At 36.0% G+C, this 23,194-nt stretch overlaps 1 protein-coding gene across 1 annotated transcript in view; it reads left to right on the top strand.

Annotated features, from left to right (window-relative positions):
- The first annotated feature begins 3,045 nt into the window (after positions 1 to 3,045).
- LOC149083380 (uncharacterized) overlaps positions 3,046 to 23,194 on the top strand; it is a 126,449-nt gene continuing 106,300 nt past the window's right edge. Inside the window, exon 1 of the mRNA XM_089236652.1 lies at positions 3,046 to 4,726. Coding sequence (XP_089092778.1) covers positions 4,422 to 4,726 — 305 coding nt within the window. The 5' untranslated portion in view covers positions 3,046 to 4,421. The remainder of the gene's footprint in view (positions 4,727 to 23,194) is intronic.

Below are 23,194 nucleotides of genomic sequence, written 5' to 3'. Positions count from 1 at the left end.
ATTTTAAAAATAAAATTATATTGAAAGTTGTACAACCAGCGCATGGACCAAGCAAGGCATGGCCTATGGACACAGGTGCATAGGGGACCATATGTTGATGAAACAAAAATTAAAAAAAATATAGAAAATAGATAATAATAATGTTTGTTTTTTGCTAAAGTGTGATGATGCTCAGTCTTGTGGCACCCAAAGAATCCCTCTTTTCTGGAACCAATGTAATGTGGTCATCATCATCATCATCAAGACCGACTATGGCCCCGCTCTGTCTCCAAAGGAAAGACAAGCGATGCGTCCTGAGGCGTGGGCCATCGTGGAAGAAGCTAACGATGCTTGAGCCGGGAAAACATCGGCACCAACCCAGCCAGCGCGAGCCCCACTCCAGAGAGAGTATCCATCCCCACCACTTCGCAGCCACAACCCCCCCCCCCGTCCCTCAACTCGTCTTAACAAAGTGGCATAAACCACCAGAATTAGATGACAAGTAATATTAATTCAATACTGTTGTCAGGACAGTATCCGATGGGTGTCCTGGGTATCTGATGTAGGGTTTTCAATACTTTTATACAAATACAAAGGCCATAACAGGAAAACTGCCTAATAAGGTGGCTGAAAAAAAAAATATCCATAAAAACTATATCGAATACGTTTTTCTTCCAAAAAATATATGCCTAAGGCCGGTATTACACTATAAAAGTTTGATAAAAATTCTTTTATTAAACTTGAAAAATGTAACCAATAAGCACATCTGTCACATTCGAGCGAACTTAACAAATCTGCCTATTGCTTGCTTTAAGTTTTATGAACGAACTTTTATCAAACTTTTATAGTGTAATACCGGCCAAAATCAATATTATACACATCAAAATGCGTACGTTCCTGTAACCAAACACTGCTCCGTCAGTAATTTTCATGCAAAGCTAAATTTAGCGCGCATATAATGTTCCAAAGAATTCGTGGAGTGAAGAAGAGGGAAACGTATGTAAAATGAAAAATAAACTTTTTTCTTCTCAAATTATATTTTTGCTTCTATACGATTTCCAATAAAACGGAAAAATGTATAATCTTGCGTCGTACGATTCGTATGAGAAAAAAAAAGAGAAGAATCTGCCATAACATAAACCTGTTTGTGTAACCTAGAGAAAAGAAAAAGATTATTATACTGTTAGAGGAGAGAGAGAAAGACAGACGTGAATTTGCCTTGAACTAAAGCCAAGCCTAATGCCAGTTCGGAGACATTTCTCGTGAGATGAGAATGACACACATTCCCCCCAACATCTAAATTTTTTCAACATCTCGAAATTTTAACGTGTGTTTAGGAATTGCGTTTGCATCGTGGAAAAAATTGATTAAAGAAAAAGTGCGAAACTCTCTAGATCAGTGTTTCCCAAAGTGGGCGATGGGGGGGGGGGGGGGTGATAGAAGCTACGGGTATAACATAGGATCTTATGGGTTCACTTCAGTTGGGGGGGAGGCGACGAGGGAAAATATTTCTGAAGATGGGGACAAACGTTTGAGCGCGTGTTCAGTGTTGTGTCTGATTTTTCAGTGCTACTATCTATATTTCAGAAGTGAAGTGTAATGATTGAATGCATTCGAACCTTTTATAGGTGCGGAGAGACTTTGTAAAGGGGATATTGGCTCACATTCGAGCCTCGAAGTTGGGAACCACAGAAACCCAACTTCAGCCGGTGACGGTCCTGGAGAAGAACATAAATAACAAGTTCTTTCCCTAACATGCCTGAGGTGACCACCGATAGATGGCGCTTTCCTTTACAACCCAACTTGTTCGGTAGTAAAATTTCTGTATGGCGATATGACCGGAGTTGGTGTGTAGAAATGTTCTAGTATATACGTTCCTCTGCACATTCACCAATTCAATAGAAATTCCCCAGAGGAATGTTTACCAGGCACATGAACGGTTAAGGAGAGGAAGAAGTTATTGATCTCTTAAATATAAAATGATGAGGAATTCATATATACAAAGCATGACATACGAAAGGCTTCTTTTCATTCGCACATAGAGATGCAGAACACATTCCTGTAATCTGAACTGATAATGTAAACGGCAAATATTTGACTCGGACGTTTCTTAAAATAGGCTTTGAAGTGAAGTCTTTTCAAACCAAAGACAAGTATTAAAGAGATTAGTAATGTACTGATGATGAAAAGAGTTAGAGAGAAAAGAGTTAGATGATGAAATGAATATTGCTCTTATCATCGCAGTTTATTTATAGAAAGGAAGTAGAACAGTTCCTATAAATGTTTTTTTGCGTTATTTTTTGCTATAATTTCTTGTAAAAACGCTACAGAAGTTTGCGGCAAAAGTTTTAAAAAATATGTCGTGTAGTCGTTGTCGTGGCATATTCGTTGACGTTAAAAGTGAGGTTCATCGACATTATTATTCATGAAAAATCGGCTTTTACCGCAGTTTATTGACGTCATAGCCGAAGTGTCGTGATAACCGAGGTCTTCCTGACAAAGTTTGTCCGTGATCTTCAGCCAAAGTATAAAAAAAGGCAGGCTAATCGATGAGTCTTAGTCGTATTTAATCGTACGAGATTATCTATAAACACCCACACCTGAAAGCTATCAACGTGCGGTCTAATAATCCCGATACCACATTATATCATGTTGAAAGGATAGGGTGCCCCGTTATTCGAGACTTGCTCTTTTTCCCTTCTCTCTCAGGGAGATGATCTCCTCCGTATGTGGTTTTATTGAAACACACAGTGACGGAGGACGCACCGAAAAAGACAAGTAGAAAGGACTGTGGAGGGACGATTATGATGATGACGATGCGTCAAGTTTATCCAACCAAACCACGGGAAACAGAAGAAGCTGTCTTAGCTTTTATGATCAATGCGATTCCTGGTAGCAAGAGGGATAACAAAAAAAAAAAAAAAAAAAAAGGACGAAAGATCCCTCTAGCCCCGCAACATCCCATTTTCTCCAACAAATCACGTCCGAAGCCCCCGTGGCTGCTAATACACACACATATTTGGCGCCGAGATGGCGACCGAACAAAACTCTGTGCTCTCTCTCTCACTCTCACTCTGACTCTCTTTTCAAAAAGACTTCGATCCACAGACACGAGTTCGAACGAAAAGCTGCAACAACTGACTGACTGACTACTCGCCGTACTACGCCAGTGAAGCAGTTGCGTTATTATCGAGTTTGTAGAAGTGAGGAGAAGGAAAAGTGCTCACCGACAAGTTGGTGGAAGAAAAAAAAAGTGCTCATACGTTGTAAAAAAGAGCGAGCGAGAGAGAGAGAAGGAGGGCGTGAGAGGCCACAACACGTTGCCCTTAAGCCGCGGGCCATAACGGGGCTGGCGTACCCTCAATTCGGCTTTGGCTACAAACAGGGCAACTTCCAAAGAGAAACTTTCTTGCCGTCGAACGTAGGAAAAAAAAAAACCACACACGCACACACCACACAAACTTGCTCCTCATTCTCAAAACGGCTCGAGAAAAAAATGCATTTTTCGCGCGCACACGCGAACTTTCTGATGTGTCGCAGCAGACGCACGAGGTCCGTGTCGGATTCATCATCATCTCAATATGAATGAATGAGAGAGACATCTTCCTTTTTTTAAAAGAGGGTAATTAGAAAGAAAGTTGCCATTATATACACCACTTCGAGGTGTATTTTATTATGATTACCACTCGTCGGACTTGTTCCCAATTTGACTTAGTAGGTGTTGTGTAACTGCAGCAGCAATAATAACACCGGCTTCTCGTCGTTCTAATAAGGATCTTTTTTTCTTTTATACGTCTGTGTGGACGATGTGTTTATGTGGATCTATCATTTGAAGCGTGATTTATTTCTCTTCTTTGTGTGATGCTCAGAGGTGTGCGGATGCTTGTCTCTAGATCTTCTTGGTGCTGCTGTTGTTGTTGTTCGTGAAGCTGTCAAGACTCGAAAATGATCACTTGAGACTTGGATGGGGGGAAATGGAGGTGGAGGAATATGCTAACATCGCTGGTTATTTGCTTTTCGTTTTCAATTTTTATCTTTGATGCTTTCTTTCGGAAGCCGTTGGAAGTGAAAAAGATGATGATGGAAAGCCACGCGATTTTCGTCAGATAAGTATCTGGCTTTCTTTCCTATTACTATCTTTACGCGAGAAGACCTGTATTACAAAGCACGTGTGTGTGTCGTTGATACTTCGAATTCGAGTTCCACCAACTATGAAGTTCGAAGTACGAAAGAAAGGTGAACCTAGCATTTAGTTGACCGTCGAAAAGTGATTAATATGTTTTTCCACCGAAGATGATGAAGTGGATTTTTGCGAAAATTATCTCCGCTGATAATTCAGTTCTTAGAACTAAAGAAAAGGGCTGAAGTAGTCGGAGTGAATTGATTCTAGTGAAGAATAAATAATTAAAAGAGAAAAAAAAAAGTGATTTGTTTTTTTGGACATGAGGTTTAAAAGAACCTGTTGCACATCGGAAGTGAACTGTGGGAGATTAAGTACAAGTAGAAGAAGAAACTTGGTTCGATTTCCTGCGCTATTTGCATGTTTGTTGCTGATTTCGTCTACGTCGTCGATTACAAGAACATCGGCTGATTCGAACGTGTTTGTCAGTGGACTGGCACCGGCCGAAGTGACACCGTGTTCGGGCTCGTGTGACTGCGTCGGCAAAGAATTTGCCATCGAAACCGATTGCACGAATCGTTCATTGACTAGTATTCCAGCTGACTTCAAACCAGGAACCATAAAACTGTAAGTACATGCAAAATTTTTTTTGTTGCACTCATACATACTTTGAATGTTTCATATAGTAGTATTTTAGCAGAATGCAACTGCCAGAAACGTAACTCAGTAGTTACAATATTATTGAAAAAAAACGTATTGGGAAACAATTATTTTTTTTGTAATAACAATAATAAAATATTATTATCATTGAATACTAACTTCAACTTAATTTACTTTTTATCAACCCCAATAATATAAATACGTCAACATTAAATATATCATTGAAAGTATTAATAATTTTTTTTTTCGGCAATTGATTTTTCAAGAATTTTAGTACGTATGCGTACATTTATATCAATACCAGAAAAAATATCCGAGTTTTATCATATAACTGAGAGCATTGAAGAAGTGACAAACCATTGTAAAAGGGTAAACATGTCTGAAACACGTTGTTTGGGAATCACGGTAGCCAAAGTAGCCATTCTAAAAGTAATTGTTGACGTCCAAGAACCATTGTTGCCGGACAGTTTTTTGACCATTTCGGGCATTTACCCAGCTCTGATGAAGTTTTAATGTATCCTGTCTTTTTCAAGTCGAGTCCTGTTTAGTAGCCTATATTTACAAAATTTGGCTACGATCGGTCTAAAATTGTAGCTTTGTAGAGATAACGTACATTACATGTATAACGTATATAGATTAGTATTAGCAACAACATTGAGGATAAACGATCGAGTATACTGAATGCTCAATATTCACTTATACCACTCATGAAAAATACATTGAAATCGCTTCATACGAATAAATTTTTGTTAAGTAGTTAATTAGAAAAATTATGTGAAAATAACTTTTTTAACAACTTAATTTCCTTTAAAAACACGATTTCTACTTGTGCAAATATGTGAAAACAGTAGAAATATACATATAAAATTGATTTTCTGTATGTGTGTGTGTATGTGCTCTATACAAATCTACAGCTTTAGATATATCGTCGTCACAAATTTTGCAATGTACCAAATGGGATCCGACTTGAACAATAGGCTACTTCGAAAGTTTGTCAGAGCCGGGCAAATGCCCAAAATGAGCAAAAAACTGACGGGCAACAATGGTTTATCGGTTCGCAAATGGTTTATCGGTTTCAACAGTCACTTTCGGAAAGTTTACTCTGGTTACTGTGGTTCCCTAGCAATGCGTTTCAGACATGCATATGACTTTACAATGGTTTGTCACTTCTTTATATATATATATATAATATTGTAAATATTATGTATAAAGTTTCTTCCTTTATAATGGTTTGCCACATTATCAATCATCCCACAGAAATTGAAGAAAACCCGGACAGCACCGGGTATTACAGCTAGTAAATATATATTATTTAAATATATTTTCGAGGAAATATAAAATGCTTTTCTATTAGAAGAAAATAATAAAAAAATTTCATTATTCACTTAAGAGACGTTTATATTATGTTTGGAAATTGAAAATGGTCATTCATATTTTTTGCTTTATTCCACTTATCAGATGTTTTCTTAATGTATGTAAATCTTGCACGGGATTAAAAAAATAATTATCCACTTCACCATTTATACTCGTATCCGTATCCACTCATCGGTGTCCGGCTATTGCATATAAGTAAACAAATGCTTTTCTGCAAATTTACTTAATAAACGTAAAAACTGACTTTTTTTTCTCACGAAGATGATAGACTCATTTCATTTCAGATATATACATATACCGGCGCAAACTTCCTTCTTGAATAATCTGTGAACATTTGCTTCATAACTTGAAACGTTCACCTTCGAATATTCAACCTTTTTATCGTTCTTTATTTCGCAAAATGCTCTCAAATAGGATTTCATATCATATGATAACGTGAAGTAAGGTCTCGAATGTGTATATATATGCGCGACTTCCATGAATATAAATAGTCCATATTACATTCAATAAATTGATATACTTCTAATTCAGCGGATCGTCGAGATTATTATTGTTATTATTCAAATAGGCATGTGGCTTTGGCGCGTTCTCGAATAAAGATCGATCGATATCTTTGCAATCTATTTATGGAAATGCGGAAATGTTTTTCTCATTTTCCGTTTTTTTTTGTTTAATTCTGTCATACGTCTGAGAGAGAAAAATGAAAATTTTCGATGAATTTTCCGGTTCCTTATTTTGATATGAACATACATTTTACTATGAATATTTTTAGAGTTTTTTGATTAATATTTTTTTCTTCATGGATGTAATTATACGTAGCAATGCATAATTCACTGTTCGAGGAGAAATCGCGTGTCGTATTCGCAGGTTTATTTCCCGCGATATTTTCGCCTAATTGTTTCGAGTGTTCGCCACCTCTTGTCCGTATTTTCGTCCCAGAGTCAATCAATATTGTTCATTATTATTATCACTACTACTCAGCCCCCCCCCCCCACTACTTTTTTTGGTGATATTTTCCAAGGGTCAGCGAACCGATTTAAAAAATAATAATAATAATGCATGCGATAATATTCGATCGTCCTTCCTGTTATTTTCTGGTTCTCATCGTATGTATTCGATATACGCGTGCCTGATATCGAAACGATATTACTATCGATTTTATTCTTCTTTGTTTCATATTTGAGTCGTGCAATCAGCCAGGAAATGTTTATATTCATTTTCCTTTACCTTATTCAAATTGACAATAGAATTGTAGGGTATCGGATATCGTGACCGTTTTGTGACGAGGTCCCTATCTCGTGGGTGCTTTTCTTTTACCGCAAAGCGTAAATATGTTGATGTTTTCTGCCCCCAAAAATTACAAACATCATGATTTACAAAATTTTAAGGAACTTTGAAGAAATTTTTCATCGCAAAACATGGCATAACTAACAGGAGATGAAAATAAAATGTAACTCGGATGATATTTCGATTTGTAGTAGGACCTACGAAATATGTTTATTGCCTAATTTTATTCATTATTGGATATTGCAACTGCTACTGCCTCACTGGAATTGAATAGCATAATCTATACGTCTGCGCATATGAAACGGAATGTAAGCATGCATATTTAGTTCTCCAATAAACTCCTGTCAGACGGCACAGTTTATTCGAGACTGTTTTTAAAGACAATGTATATAAAATAAGAATAATGTACATATATGTTACCGTTAAAATGTATAAAAGACAACTTTTATATTTCATTTTTGTAGCAGTGAAACGGTACAGAAATTACGCACGTATCGTAACATGAACAAGTTATAATCTAATGATAGGCAAAATATAAGTGCCACAGGCCAGATGTGGCTTTTTTAGGGTCTATCCAGCCCGCCGCAGATTTCACAATACATAATAGTATATAGGCGTTTTCAATTTCAGTGTTTTTTTTAAAACTCATTTAAAGAATTGTTCCTTTTTTTTTGCATATATGGAAAATATAGTTGAGAGAATTTATATAAATAGAAATTGCGATTTAAAAACTTTTGCATAGAAAAAATTCGTAAAAAAAATTTGAACACATGTGCAAAAGTTAAAGTAAATATGCAGAAAGCTATTAAAATATAGTTATTCTCACAGTTTCAAAGGATAAACCATTGTGTGTTATTTTCAATGAAACCGTGGCAGTCTTCAAAGTATACAACACATCCCGCCACTTCATTTCTAAGCAAGAACATACCAATAATGGATCAATGTTCAAAATGTCCTGCCCGCCAAAATTCTTTTCTTTTCTTTTTTTTTTACCCGTTCCAAAAAAGTTTGCCCATCACTGTTCTAATCAATTAAATTGAATATTTTTGGTGACTGAGGAAAATTCACTGATAATAGTGGTTGCTTCGCGAACCCAATAACAATCACTTTTACAGCAATGCTCTTAAAAAAACAAAAGGATTGTAATACAGAGAGGTTTTTAAAATATAACTAAGGCAGTAATTTTTATTTAATATTTAATAATGGTATGTTTTACCACAGGTCAAGCAGTCTAAGCAGTCAAGTTTTAAAGTGTGACAACTTCAAAGCAAATCATATGTCCAGTCTGTGAGAGTGTGCATGCGTGTTCAGTGATTGAAGGGGGGGAATAGGAAAAATAATTTGTGGGCTAATTTTGTTGAATTCCTATTTTCAATTGTATACATTTAGAACAAGTAAATTTCTACAATTTTTAGCTCTTTATTGTCTTTAAAGTCCCTTAATTTAGCTATTTTACTGGTCTATGGAAGTATTCATTTATATACGAAAAATTTTCCCCAAAATTTGTTTCATATCTCTGAAAACTAATTTCAAAGGAAACAAATAATTTCAAAGGAAACACATAATTCAATAGTCTCACAACAGGTACAAGCATATTCCGGCATGTACAAATTAGTTAGAAATTCCATAGAGAAATTTGTAGGAGGAGCGTGTGCGGTTAAGTAAGTAATAGTAGTACACTTATTTCGGATTGTATATGCTATGCTAAGTCAGCACAATAGTCCACATATTTCTTATACTGACTTTTTGCGAATTTAAAACATTAAGAAAAAAAATTATTGGTAGCGTTTTGCGTGCATGGTAAAATAACATTACGTTAATGTGATTGAATAAAAATTCATTCAAAAAGAACTGTCCAGTTCATCAAATCGAGCAAAAGATTTAAATTTCATCGACTTAATTTTTAAAAAAATTAAATTCAAAATTCAAAACCTAAAAAATTAAAAATAATTGTTTTTTTTTAATAATAAATCAAGTAGAGTATTTACGAATGGATCTCAAGTATTTCGAATCTAAATGCTCATTAATAATTAAATTAGTATATGAATTATATATATCATGGAAAACATAGGTAATAATTTCACACTCACATTAGACACACTACCATTAAAAATAACTAAATATTCTCATACGTACAAAATATGCAAACATATATCAGCCAGTAAATGATAACAAAATAAATTCAACCCTTAAATGCATTGTTTTTTGCATTATGTATGGATGGTCTTTTATTAAACGTTCACTACCGCAGCCAGTTTGAAGATAAAGATTTAGAATCGTCTTTGCATATGAGGTGAGATTATATTCTTTCAATTTTACTTTTTCAATTTGCTGGTAGACATGTCTCCATTAACGACAACTCTTTGTTGCAGAGCACGCGTGGCTGTTATTTCGCTAATTTATTAAAATGTCTTTTTTGTATTTCTTCTTTTCTTTACATTGAAATTTGCAACCCGAATGTTTTTCATACCTCAAGTTTTGTTTGAACCACAAAGAAAGGGGTTGGAATGTAATATTAATTTAATAAATTTATTTTACGCGCTATTTTTGAGTACGTGTACGGTTAAGTAAGTAATAGTAGTACACTTATTTCTCGCTCTGCACGTCTTCTTTAAGACCATGTGTAAGCAGTAGAATTCGAAATAGATTTTTTAAAATGATTTTCCGCCTTTTTAATACGTGTCATTAACTGTGAAAAAAAATTACCAGCTCAAAAAAAATCGTTCACAGTTGGTCATTTTGATTCATTAAAATCATTTTTTGGACGAATTTTGTCTCACTAGTAATTTTTGAACTAGTGTGACATATATGTTGTTAGTAAACAGATTTTTAACACTACCTCAGGAAATAATTTTATTGTTTTCATACAGAAAACACGTTCATTCAATTTCATTAAAAATTTATTTGTTTAGCTAAACTTTTTAATTACGATTAAACTCCGTATAAACAGAATCATAACCGAATGTAAGTAGATAAAACAAGTATAAAACTAAAGAAATTTTTCCGTGATGAAAACACGAACAAAAATTAACTTTTTCCCAAAACTCTATTCAAGATCCGATGAAAAAAAAATTTATTTATGAGCGGAATATGTATGTTGCTCGAAATATACGGGAAGATGGCGAAAATAGATACCACACAAACTAGTTTATTTCAATGGCGGATAGTGTCCGTAATTAATGCCACGGATAAGATAAATTTATGCGTTGAATAAAAAAAGATAACGGAAAGTTTTATTATTGTATCCATGGTTTTTTTTCGGATATTTTCGTAATGTTTTTCTTGGATCTCTCTCATACAATTAGAAACACGTTCTTTTTAGAAGCCCTTTTCTTTTATTTTCTTTTTAAGATAAGGCTTCCGGAGAAGGGAGACGAAAAAAAGGGGTAAAATAAAACACGGATGTTTTTTTTTTCTCTTCGAAACACGGAGTCATTGAGCTAATAAAAGTAAATGAATTACTAACTTTTGTATCGTTTCTCCCCAGAAAAGATATTTCTCGCAAAAGAAATTGACTTACTCTTTCTGCTTTTCGTCTTTCCTCGTAGGAAGTTAAGTTGATTAATTGATTCTGATCAATGATGTTTTGTGGTGCATTTAATTTTGTGGGGTTTCGACATGCTCGACAGTATCTAGTGTTTGAATGTCAGTGGTACTTTAATGACCAAGGCTCGAACTTCTACAGGGGGGATTCTGAATTTATGGGGCAAACTTTAAGAGGTGATTTAAGACTCCTAAACAAGCATTTTTGGTCATAGCACACCGAATCGCAATAGTAAAGGCGGTACAGAGTGTTTTTAGTGAGCGCACAACAGCACTTCGTCAAATATATATATATTTTTTTTTTTCGTTGGAATTGCTGCTATATGTGCTATCAACCATTCAAGGGAGCATATGCACCTTCGAATTCGATTTTTTTTTGAGTTTGTATTTTTATTGGTATTTTAGTGGAGTTTAATTTTTTATTGGACCATAAAAGTTATGCAGCGCCAAACAATGATCAAGCAGTGCAATGACTTCTGGTAGAATTTGTGTTACCCAGGAGAAGGTCTACCACATTACAATAACCTGCACCCTCGAATGGTTGATTGCGCTTATCGCAGCAAATTTGTCAGAAAAATATATTTGCCTTTGGTGAAGTGCTGTTGTGCCCTCTCAAAAAACATCCTCTACCGCCTTTGCTACTGCGATTCGACCGCACATTCTTTGAAAATCTTGTTTCGGTGTCTCGTATCACCTCTTAAAGTTTGACCCATGTTTGAATCACCCTGTATAGTGTATAACAATTTTTTTGCCCTTGTGAAGCTCTTGCAATAATTGCCGTGCTGTATTTATCCCTTTCGATCCGGATATACGCATCTATACCTCATTTTTAACGATTTCAAATTTCTTTTAACCACTTCACGTACTTTTAGCAACAAATTTGGGTTATCTCTATTTGACGAATAGGCGATAAATTTCTAGTTACTTCGTCCTAACCTAACCACACGTTAGAAAAAGGAATAAGGGGGGGGGGGAATATATATAAGGAAAAAGCATAATAGGTAAGATAGATAAAGGTGTTTTTTTAGCGTATCTTTTCACCATCACACTACATGTTCCCTTTCGCTCTTACATGCATATAACAGAAAGATACATTATATGTTGGGGAGGGGGGATCATTAACAGGAGTATAGAAAGATAGGAGGGGCAAAAAAGCAACTTCAGCTGAAAGGGTTACTGTAAAGCTTCTTGATGGTGAAGAGAGAGGAAAGAAAACACTGGCGTTTGGACGCAATATTACGTCGATGGTCGTAAAGGGATTAATGATTATTTTTTCAAGTTAAGACCTGAGGTACGCATATGTGTATGTAACTCAAATGGTCCTAGTGAAGATATCTACCCAAACTGATTAATTAGTGTTTTTAAAGGGCATTATGACATACAAATAAAGAGAAATCAATCAAAAAAAAATTTAATATTCAGTTTTTGGCTCAGGTGTGAAGAGGACATTATTCAGCGGTTTTTGTAGCGGTTCCTCAACTAGAGTAAGTGAAGAGAACCTTGTTTTTTTACGGAATTTCTAGCGATGTCTCTTTTTATCACCCTCAGTTTTAGCGGAGCCCCAGTTGAGAAACACTGCTCTAGAGTGTGAGAAATTCCCTCCCTATAAAAAAAATTGTGAAGAAAATGGACTTTATATCACATTTGCATCACGTTACTTTAAAGGTCATTGATGGCTCTCTATTAGGAATTAGTGACAGTGTCTGAATTTCGAGAAAAATATGCATATGTAGGGACATTGGACTTGCGAGTGATCTTCGCTACGAGCAAAGCAAAATAATGTATATTCGGCATAAAATACTTTCACATGCAAGAGAATATTTCAATCTTACGAACATGAAAGGGTAAGGAAAAACCTTATTAATGTACGAAAACTCGGGAGCTTTGAGCAAGTCAACAGCAACGTCAGATACACTGCGTTATGTATTCGTGATGAAGAGCGGTGTTACTTTGAATTTGCATAAAATAATAATTGCCTAATTTTTTGTGCTGAGAGTCATACCAATTATTTTTTTTTACGAGTATTTGCAAGTAGCATGGAAGAAATTCAAGAGATCTCCATCATTTAAAATAAGAATGTTTGCCTCAGAATACGAGTTTTTAATGATACGATAGACTTTCAGATACGGATGAATCTAATTATTCGAGATAACACTGTATTTAATAATATTATTTAAAATTCTTACCGTATCAGACTCAAGTCCAGGACCATCCTAACGAGTTCGGGAACCAAGAGAGCCTGAATTTTTAGGGTTTTTTTCCAACCTCCATATTTATCATATTTATCAACAAAAAAATTACGAAGCTTTTGGAAATATATTGACTCTTACAACTGAATAAGTTTAAAATCATAAGTGCTATTCATAGTTATACGAGGAAAAAAATTCTCGTAACTCGTTTTGATTATCATGGTTTACTCATCAGGTTTTTGTTCCTTATAATTTCTTGGACCATGGATTTGCAAAAAAAAAACACTACCCATAAAAATTTTTCATTCCTGTACAATTCCATATCACTTGCGAGAGTTCCCCCCCAAAAAATTCAAATATATAAAAAAAATGAATTTCCCCTCTTCTCTGAGAAGACTCAAAAACTGTGTTATAATTCTGCATTAATACAGCAAAAACATTGTTACCACAATAGTGCTACCGCATTGCGCAATTTGACTCACCGAATCAAAACCGAGTTTATTCACGTCCTTGATTCACGAAAGAAAACAAAAAATCAGCAATTCAGTAGTTTTAGGACTTGTTGAGAGGTAATTATTCATTAGGGAGCAATATTAGCGAAATCGCTTGTCAAAATTCTTCTGGTACAAAAAGGCATAGGTATAAATGTGTCACAAGGCGGAGCCAGAAGAAAGGCGTAACCTTATCGTCACCGCCACGAAAGTAATAAAGATAAAAGAAAAATATTTTGCATAACACCTAAATTATATATTCATTTACGAAACACACAAGAAGCTTCTCTGACTCCATCTACCATGCTTCATTTATTATTGTCTTTTTCAAGATAAACAATAATACTATTATGATTAGTTTCGTTTAATTTATAGTTGTTTTCAATGATATCGAACGCTGCAATGTTTTTATAATGTTCAAATAATACTCGCGAACATAATATCTATTTTCTTTGAGATTATACAGAGAGCCGAAAAGATAACAAAACATTGGCGCACTAGAGCACGTAGGGAAGTATAAGTGCGAAGTATCGAGTGGAGGGGGGGGGGGGTTTAGAAAAAAACAAAAAGACTATCGCTCGAAAAGACACATATTGAAGCTTCGGTCGCTTTTATATTGGCTTTTTTACACCGAACAAAATTGCTTAACATCTAAGACAAATAATAAGAAAAGAAGATTCTTTGGTGGTACATGCAGCGCTTTATTTTTCTTTCTTTCTTTTTTAAAAGTCACGAGAGGCTCGTGTTCGCATCTCGAAATTCTGTGTCTTTATTGGAAAAGTACACGTACGTCGGGACACTTTTCTTTTTTCACTTATAGAGATTTTATTTTGATTTGAGAGGTTCTGTTGATTCGATTTTCTCAGTGAGTGCTGTTGTTGTTACGCAGTTTCTGGGCTAATCTCGTCTAGAAGGATTTTGATTTCTTACACGTTCCAATCATAGCCGCGGATGGACAAATATATGGTGGGAAAAAAACCGACTCTTGGAGGAATTTTTATCCGTGATGAGTGATTCTGGAATTGAAGCTCGTCCATAAATACCACGTTTGCAGAGTTTTCTCCTTATTGTTTTCGTGCTAATGGAGTTTATTATGATTGAAGCAATCTTAGTTTGCCTCACTTTTTCAAAAGATCTTCCACAGGGAGCAGTTAGACCCATGACGTGATGCTCACGCAACATGAAAAATCAGGTATTTGTCATTTTCACTTCAAATTGTCGAAAACAGATGGTAGCGCCAGTACGACGCGAAACACTCTGAAAACGTAAATACGTTAGGGCCACTCGTACACTGAGTTCAGGCAAAAAATGACAGTGTCCCCGCCCCAATCCTCTATAATAAAAAAAAAAAATTCAATAAGTAATACAGATACGTATTTGCAACACTAATGCATTCCGTGAGGTTGTTTTTGTATTTTTGTGCACCTTTTGTGTCTTCATAGATCTGATTTTTTAGATTACCCAGATACCACCAAGACACTAGACGTCCACCCAGCTCATAAACTATTTACCATGACACCAAAACTGTAAGCGTAAATTCGTATGAGATTTATCTTAAATTTCAACAATAATATTGCCCAAGAACCACAAAAATGTAATTGGTTGAAAAATTGTTTGAAACAGTTGGAAAAGTGTCAAAACTGTGAAAACCTGGATTCGAATCCCAGCTGGGGTATGGTTGTATTTATCTAGACCCCAGAGCTTCCCAAAATTTATGTTCTGTCGCCTCTATCTTCAGAAAGTTTCTTGTTTTCATTGCCTCTCTATCTTACCTTCTAAGCGGCGTTGACGAGATATCTCGCCCCTTTAAAAGCGACTCATTTTAGCATTGACAAGTCCAGATATTTTTTAAAGTTGATCTCTCAATGGAACACTTTTTCTTACACCTCTTACTTTGGACCTGCTGAAAATTGAAAGAAAGTCTACTTAATTAAAAGGAATACGGAATTTTAAATGGGGTTTATTGATATATGCAGTGCCGCTTAAAGAGTTAAGTGAAACTCTAAGATCCTATGTTATACCCACATAGCTTTTAGCGGACCCACAAGTACCATTCAATCGCTCCGGAGGGTGATATTGCTCATTTTCGGAAACACTGATTAAGCCGTTCGAAAAGGGGTCTTAATCTCACAGGCGCGGCATCACGGGCCAAATTGAAACTTCCCGCGGGTCATAAACTCGTGTAATTTTTATTACATCTTAATTGAAGAAGTCAATGGCAGCCCCGAGTAAAACCGGGGAAAAAATAATTGAAGAGAGTTTGGTTTGTTTTGAAATTATTCCTTTTCTTTATTTTCAATTTTGTGATTAGTTCTTAAATAATTTTTTCACTAATTCTGAAAAGTTTTTGGTTAGTTACTGATTAAATATAATCATTTTTGTCGCACCACGGTCATTTTCTACACACGAGGACTAATTAGACCGGGGCTTACTATTTATTGCCGATTCCGAACGGCTGCCTTTTATTTTTATACTCATCGAGGGGTTGGCGCACCAACCTCTCGATGTTAGACGCCCTACGGTAGTAAACTTTTTTTCTGTCGTGAATCAAACTTGTGACACCTCTAAACATCCTTTGGTACCTTAGCCGAGTATCTTATCGACCAGGGCTACCGCACCCCTGATTAAATTAATTAATTATGAGAATAATATTTTAATCTCAAATCACTTTGAATGATTCTTTAATTATTAATTTCGGTAATTCTCAATTATTTTCTTTCTCAAAATATCGTGAAATTATTTTCTTTCAATAATTATGCAATTATTCTTTCTCATTGATTGTGAAATAATTTCTCTATCAGAAAACAAGAAATAATTTTTCTCTCTCATTGATTTATAAGTAATTTTTTTCACTAATTTTAAAATTATTCCTATCATCAACTTCGAAATTATTTCTTCCATTAATTCCAGAATTAATGAAGCTAATTAAAAATTTTCTGAAAATGATCGGCGGGACACGACAAAAAAGCTCCGAGGGCCAAATATGGCCCGAGGGTCGCGCGTTGAAAACCCCTGGTTTAGACAGTTGTCTCGTTCGCTCTAATGGGGGGGGGGGATGACTCGTGTGACTGTCACAGAATTTAACCCTTAAATGTGCAGCTTTGCATATGCACAAAGGGTCATTTAAACGTTCATTACTGCATACAGTTTGAAGATAAAAATTCAGAATTGACTTTGTGCGCATGAGATGAGGTCATATTCTTACCATTTCATATTTTTAAATTTGCCGGTAATGTCCCAATAAACGATAGCAACACTTTGCTTGTTGCAAAGCGCGTATATGGCTGTTTTGTTAAAAGGTTTTGCTTGTGCATTTCTTTCTTTTTTATTTTTTTCACCTTGATTTTGCAATCCGAATTTTTTTTTTTCACTATAGTTTGAATCGCAAAGAAAGGTGGTCATTATGGGAGTAATATTTCTTCAATACATTTATTTTATGTGCGATTTTTGAGGCTTTGCAAGTCCTCTTTAAGGCTCTGTAAAAACATTACAATTCGAATTTTTTTTTAAAAGTTTTTTCTGCTCTTTCAATACGTGTCATTAACTATGAAAAAAAAAAATTATCAGCTTGGAAAAAAGAATTCACGCGTTTAAGGGTTAAGCGAGAGTCTCGTTGTATTATTTTCTTTAAATTTTTCTACTTTCTTAAAAATTTCATGAAAGACTACAATTGGATTGACGTGTAAATAATTACAACTTATTCAAGATTTAGGTGGTTGTTAAGTACCATGCAAATACCAACACACAGGCACACGATTCTATACTCACATCTTTATTAAATCGAGCCCGACGATAGATTCGGTTCTAGTGAAAGAGAATAAACAGTTTCAGTTGTTAGGATTTTATTCTATCACTGTACACACGTATTTATTTTATATACGTATGTATCACGGAAGGGAGCTGTCTCGAATGTCATCCGCGTATAATGTAGGTTGTCTATTGAAGCTGACATTTGAAACGCTTGTCGAAGTGTTTCTTTCGACCGTTTTTTTGCTTCTTGTCACTTTGCCGCGAGAAATGTTGTGAGATTGTGTGTGTTAGGGTTTTCTCCCTTCTCTTATAATATCGTACGAATCCCTGGAGTGGGAAGAGTTTTTGATGGGTCTTGTCAAACAGCCCGTTCGGTTATTAATTTTGCAGCACCAGATCGAGGCGTTTCTTGATATATAGAATACCCAACGACAAATGCTATCACCCAAGAAGCGACACTCACCACACGCTCGTGTGAGGAAAATAATGTTTTCTTTCTTCGTGTCCAATTCATGATGTCAGAGTTTGCATTCATCTCTTGTCACCTGAATTCTGATTTTTGTTTCTCTCTCTTTTACGTATTTGTATAATATCGAGACACACATAGCATAATACTTCCTTCCACGTACCTATACTTACAATCACAGAATCACAGTTCTATACATATTTTTATTTGCTTCCGTTCAATATCTATAAAATTACTTTTTCTTCCTTTCGTAAACTTGTCTTTGAATCAATACAAACATGTAAAGTGCACATCACATAGTGTTTATGTATTGTTTCTTTAGTTATAACAAATTGTAGCTTTGATGTTCCCTATGGTTATAATGAGGGTTCAAATTATAACATTATTAAACATTTTATGCCAAAAAATACGTATATTGACTTGCAAACCATTTGGTTCTAAAACTCAAGACTTCAGTATAGCACGGAATGAGATGAGAAAATACCCTAGAACAGAGTTTCCCAAACTTTTTTTGTTCCATCGTCCCCTTCTTCAAAAATATTTTTCGTCATCGCCTCCTCACAGCAACTTCCCTTTTCTGAACTTCCTAATTTATGACAGCAATACAAAAGATGAAAGTCGATCGGTCATGAAAAATGAACATGCTCAGTATTAATGGTTATATATACAGTAATAATTCATTTCTCAATATATACACTGCTGGCCACCGTAAATGCAACACCCTGAAGGAAGCATGCAAATAATATGAAATTTACAACATGCATTAGCGGAGGTGAGATGTGCAAATGATTAGAATTTCATCGCAGACGCACATCACGCGCGCCTGTGGCGCCACTTCAAAGCGCTATTTAAGGCTTGGAGATTTCGACGATTTGAAGTACGGCAATTGTGGTTTTTTCAAAAAAACGATCAATTATGCCTCGTAGAAAACAGCGATCATCTTTTGATCAAGTATCCGAGTTCGACAGAGGAAGGATAGTGGCCTACCGAGATTGTGGATTATCTTTCAGGGAAATCGGTAGTCGTGTTGGACGAAACCAAACAACTGTAATGCGGATGTGTGATCGTTGGATGCAGGAGGGTACGACGGACCGACGTGTTCGATCGCATCCACCTCAGTGCACCACTTCCCGTGATGACAGGCGTATTGTGCGTATGGCAGTGACGGATCGCTCAGCCACATCACGAACCATAGCACAGCACATTCAGTCTGTACCGCATCATCCAGTGTCTGCGCGTACCATTCGACGCCGTTTACAGCAGAGTGGTCTGTCCGCAAGACGTCCATTGCTTCGTCTACCCTTGACGCAGAACCACAGACGTTTCCGCCGCCAATGGTGCGATGAAAGAAGGATGTGGACGGCACAATGGAATGAAATTGTCTTTACTGACGAGTCACGCTTCTGTCTGCAACACCACGATGGTCGGATTCGAGTCTGGAGACACCGTGGAGAGAGGATGCTGAACAGCTGCGTTATGCACCGCCACACTGGTCCTGCACCGGGTATTATGGTATGGGGCGGTATTGGATATCACTCTCGCACTCCTCTAGTACGCATTGCTGGTACTTTAAAAAGCCAGCGCTACATCTCCGAGGTGTTGGAGCCAGTTGTCCTTCCTTACCTTCAGGGCTTGCCCACAGCCATATTTCAACAGGATAATGCGCGACCACACGTGGCACGCATTGTCCAAAGGTTCTTCGTCAATCGCCAGATTGAATTGCTTCCCTGGCCAGCTCGCTCTCCGGATCTTTCGCCGATAGAAAACATGTGGCCCATGGTTTCTCAACGATTGACCCAGATTACATCCCCAGCTGCCACACCAGATCAACTTTGGCAACGCGTGGAAGCTGCTTGGTCTGCTGTACCCCAAGAACACATCCAAAGTCTCTTTGAATCAATGCCGAGGCGTGTGGCAGCGGTGATCTCCAACAATGGCGGCTACTGTGGCTACTGATTTTGGCAGGAACCACACTTCACAGAAGTCTATAAATTTAATCATTTGATGCTTGGTCAACATGTTATCTACAAAGTAAATATTGTTGCGATATCTCTTGTCTTTCTTGGTGTTGCAATTTGGGTGGCCAGCAGTGTAGTTACAGCATAAATGTATTAATGGTTCTTATAAATACATATGTACATGTACCCCCACCATTTAGGGATATAATTTGTTCCCACACATTTCTGGAACAAGCTTTTTTGAAACCATCTGCATCAAATCTTCCACCAGTTCGGTAGCGTTTCTTAATTGCACGCAGCAAATTTTGGAAGTGTTTCGAGTGTAGTTTCAGAACACGAAATGTTTTTATGAACACGAAAGTTCATAAGAAACATAAAACTTTTTTCCCTAAAACACAGCTGTAATGATTTCTATTTGAGACTAGATTGCTTTTCTTAAACTTTGTGGCCAGGGACGTATACAGGATTGACCACTGGGGGGGGGGGGGGAGGCACACCGGGTTTGGTAGGGCCACAACGAATCTCTTCCAGAGAGTACTCGGTTACCAACCTTCAAAAAGCATTTTGAATTAAAAGAAACTGGATTAAGATAGCAATATAAATGTATTTCCTTTCGATGTTTTGATCATTTCACAAAGGCATTTAAACATATTTTTAAGTTTTGATCGTCTTGGGATGAGGCACGGGCCCCCTGTGCCCCTCCCGGCTCACTCCTTTGTTTTCAGCTTCTCAGTAACAAATCTGATCACTGAGCGGAACTTCTCGATCAGCGCGAATATTCATTTCTGCTCCCTTTTCTAATTCTTACACAAAATTGAATGATGATGCAGAGTACAAAAATTTGCATTATCATGATGCCCAAATGAAGTTAAAATTATTAACGTTCAAATTTAGTTTTCTCCCCCAGAACAATTATAGATTGGGGAACAAACCTTCCATCAAATACTATAGTATTTCAATTTCGAATTTGTATGTAGCATCAATCGTCTCCTATGCCAAATCCCGTCACCGTATCCTCTTGTATAGGCCTCGGCCAAACAATAATGTATAAATAAATCAATAAAAAAATGTGTATAAAATATTTGCCGTTTTTTTATAGACAAACGCAAACGGCCTTTACTTTGAAACAGCTCTCCCATGATTCCGCGTAACATTTTCGCACATGTGAGCGTTTATTTTTCAGTTCATATGACTATACTATTTTAGGGAGCATTCATAAATTAATCAAAAGTGTCAAGAAAATTTCAAAGTTTTCACCGAGAAACAAACTGTAAATTTCCGGAATATTGTTTTCCGTGTCTATCCAGAGAGCAACTCGCACGACTTGGTGAATGATCAGAAAACTTCTCTCACAAAAATTGAAGTAGCGGACGTTATCCTGTTTTAATAAGTCATGGTAGCCTACACTGACAAAATGCATATGAATAGGTGGAAGAAATAAATAAGTAAAAAAGGGTTTTCTATGGCGTACGAAGCAAGTGTGCGATGTAATGTAATGGTAATGGAGGGCTGGCACCGACGAAAAATGATACTGACAGCTCACCATAAATCAATTTTGACATTAATTACTCATAATGAAGTCCCTGTACCTTTGCCACCCTGTTTTCCAAATGAGACCGAGAAAATATTTACTTGAAAAAGGCGGTTTCGCCGCCATGAACCAAATACCTTATTTGCATATTTTTATATTTCAAATAATAATAATAATAACGAGAATGAAAAGAAAAAATTGAAGAATATTTTTTTAAATGATATTCATTAAATGTTGTCTGATATAATATCCTTTATATGAAAACATTTCATTTATTGGAAAATTGATTCCATTGAATTTAATGTAATCACATTGGTGCAAGTTTCGATGAAGTCATTGCAGTATTCAATTCACGTGAAATAAACTGTTGGTAATTTTATCGAATAATGAATTTGATGAATAATGAACTAGCTGAAAAGTATGTAATGGTTTTAAAGAATCACGATGATAAACGCCTCCCAAATGGAACTTTATATCAGTCCTCAATCTAAAGAATGAGTCTTTTCGGTATCTTTGACAGCTGCTGTCTGTAATTTTGAAGGCTAGCAGCCCGTGAATGCTATCCATGATATCATTATTATTTTTTATTTTCCTTGTTTATCGAACGGAGATATGTTGACGTCTCCTGGTCCCATTAAAAGATAGAAGTAAATTAATTTAACATTTGTATAATGTCTCTAGAAATACGAAAGAAATAAGATATAATGCGAATTCCCTTCTCTACGGTAATAGACTCTGAATGAATGGATGCCACAGATGAGGAAGAAATAAAATATTTAGATTATGAGAAAAAATTTGTTTTTTTAGACAATTTTTTATAGGTTTATTTAAATTTAAATAGTGAAAATTTATATAATATGTATGTTTTAGTTTAATTCAATTTCGAAAACAACATTTTCAATTTCGGGATTTCATTTATATTTTAATTAGGTCTGATACTACCTTTTGGGAGGTATAAAAAAAATCCGGGAGTTTGATGCCAACTTTTGAAAACGAACACAAAGTTATTATATTTGTAGTTTACTAATAACTATTGTTAATTAAAATTTGAAAGTAAGATTACTTTCGCAATAAGGAAGATATACGGGAACAAATGATAGGTTAGAAATATCCTAGTATAGATTTCAAAAGCTTAAAAAGTGACATGGGTGATCAATGGGGTGGTATGTGTACTGTATGCCCCAGTTTTTCTTAACCTGTTTTCACCCATGGCGAGAGTCGTACGCCGGAAGGGGGCATATAAGAAAAAAGCTTGCCCCACCCCCCAGCCAACTCAAAATTTAATTTTTTAATATATTCGTATTAAAATTAAAATATCGAACCAAAGTACTTTTTATATTCTATTTTTTAATCATTTTCTGTTAATTTAAATCCTTTTTGAAGGTTGGTAACTCAAAATTTTTCTGTAAGAAATTTATCTTTCCCTCCCCCCCCCCCCCACCGCAAGCTTTTTCGTGCCCATTCCAAAGGTCGATCCTGCGTACGCCTCTGTCTTTGGCCCTCCTTGGATTTTTTTCTTGTATCTTCCCCCATCTTAACTGAACCCCCCCCCCCCAAATCCAGGAGTGGGACCCATTCCACTTGATAAATTGATACCTGAGTAAATTTATAGTGAACGAAAATATTAAATTTTACAAAGAAAAGATGGATCTTTGAAACCCCCCTCCACACCCCAAACTAGATACCCATAAGCCTTTTTCTTGTGGCTGTTCGACGGGTAGTTCTTCTGTAAAGGTGGCTCTCTTATACGTGTAGTAAACTGCAGGTACTATATTCTAGAAGTAGTTATGCTTTTTCACATCATAACTTCACATATATTTTTTTAATACAACAGATTCTGGACTAT

This window comes from Pholcus phalangioides, unplaced genomic scaffold, assembly GCF_987345545.1.
Source record: "Pholcus phalangioides strain wild (caught in Gottingen) unplaced genomic scaffold, Ppha-v1.0 ptg000009l_1, whole genome shotgun sequence".
NCBI lineage: Eukaryota > Metazoa > Arthropoda > Arachnida > Araneae > Pholcidae > Pholcus > Pholcus phalangioides.
The sequence above is the reverse complement of the archived record's forward strand: the minus strand, read 5'-3'. Positions and strand labels throughout refer to the sequence as shown.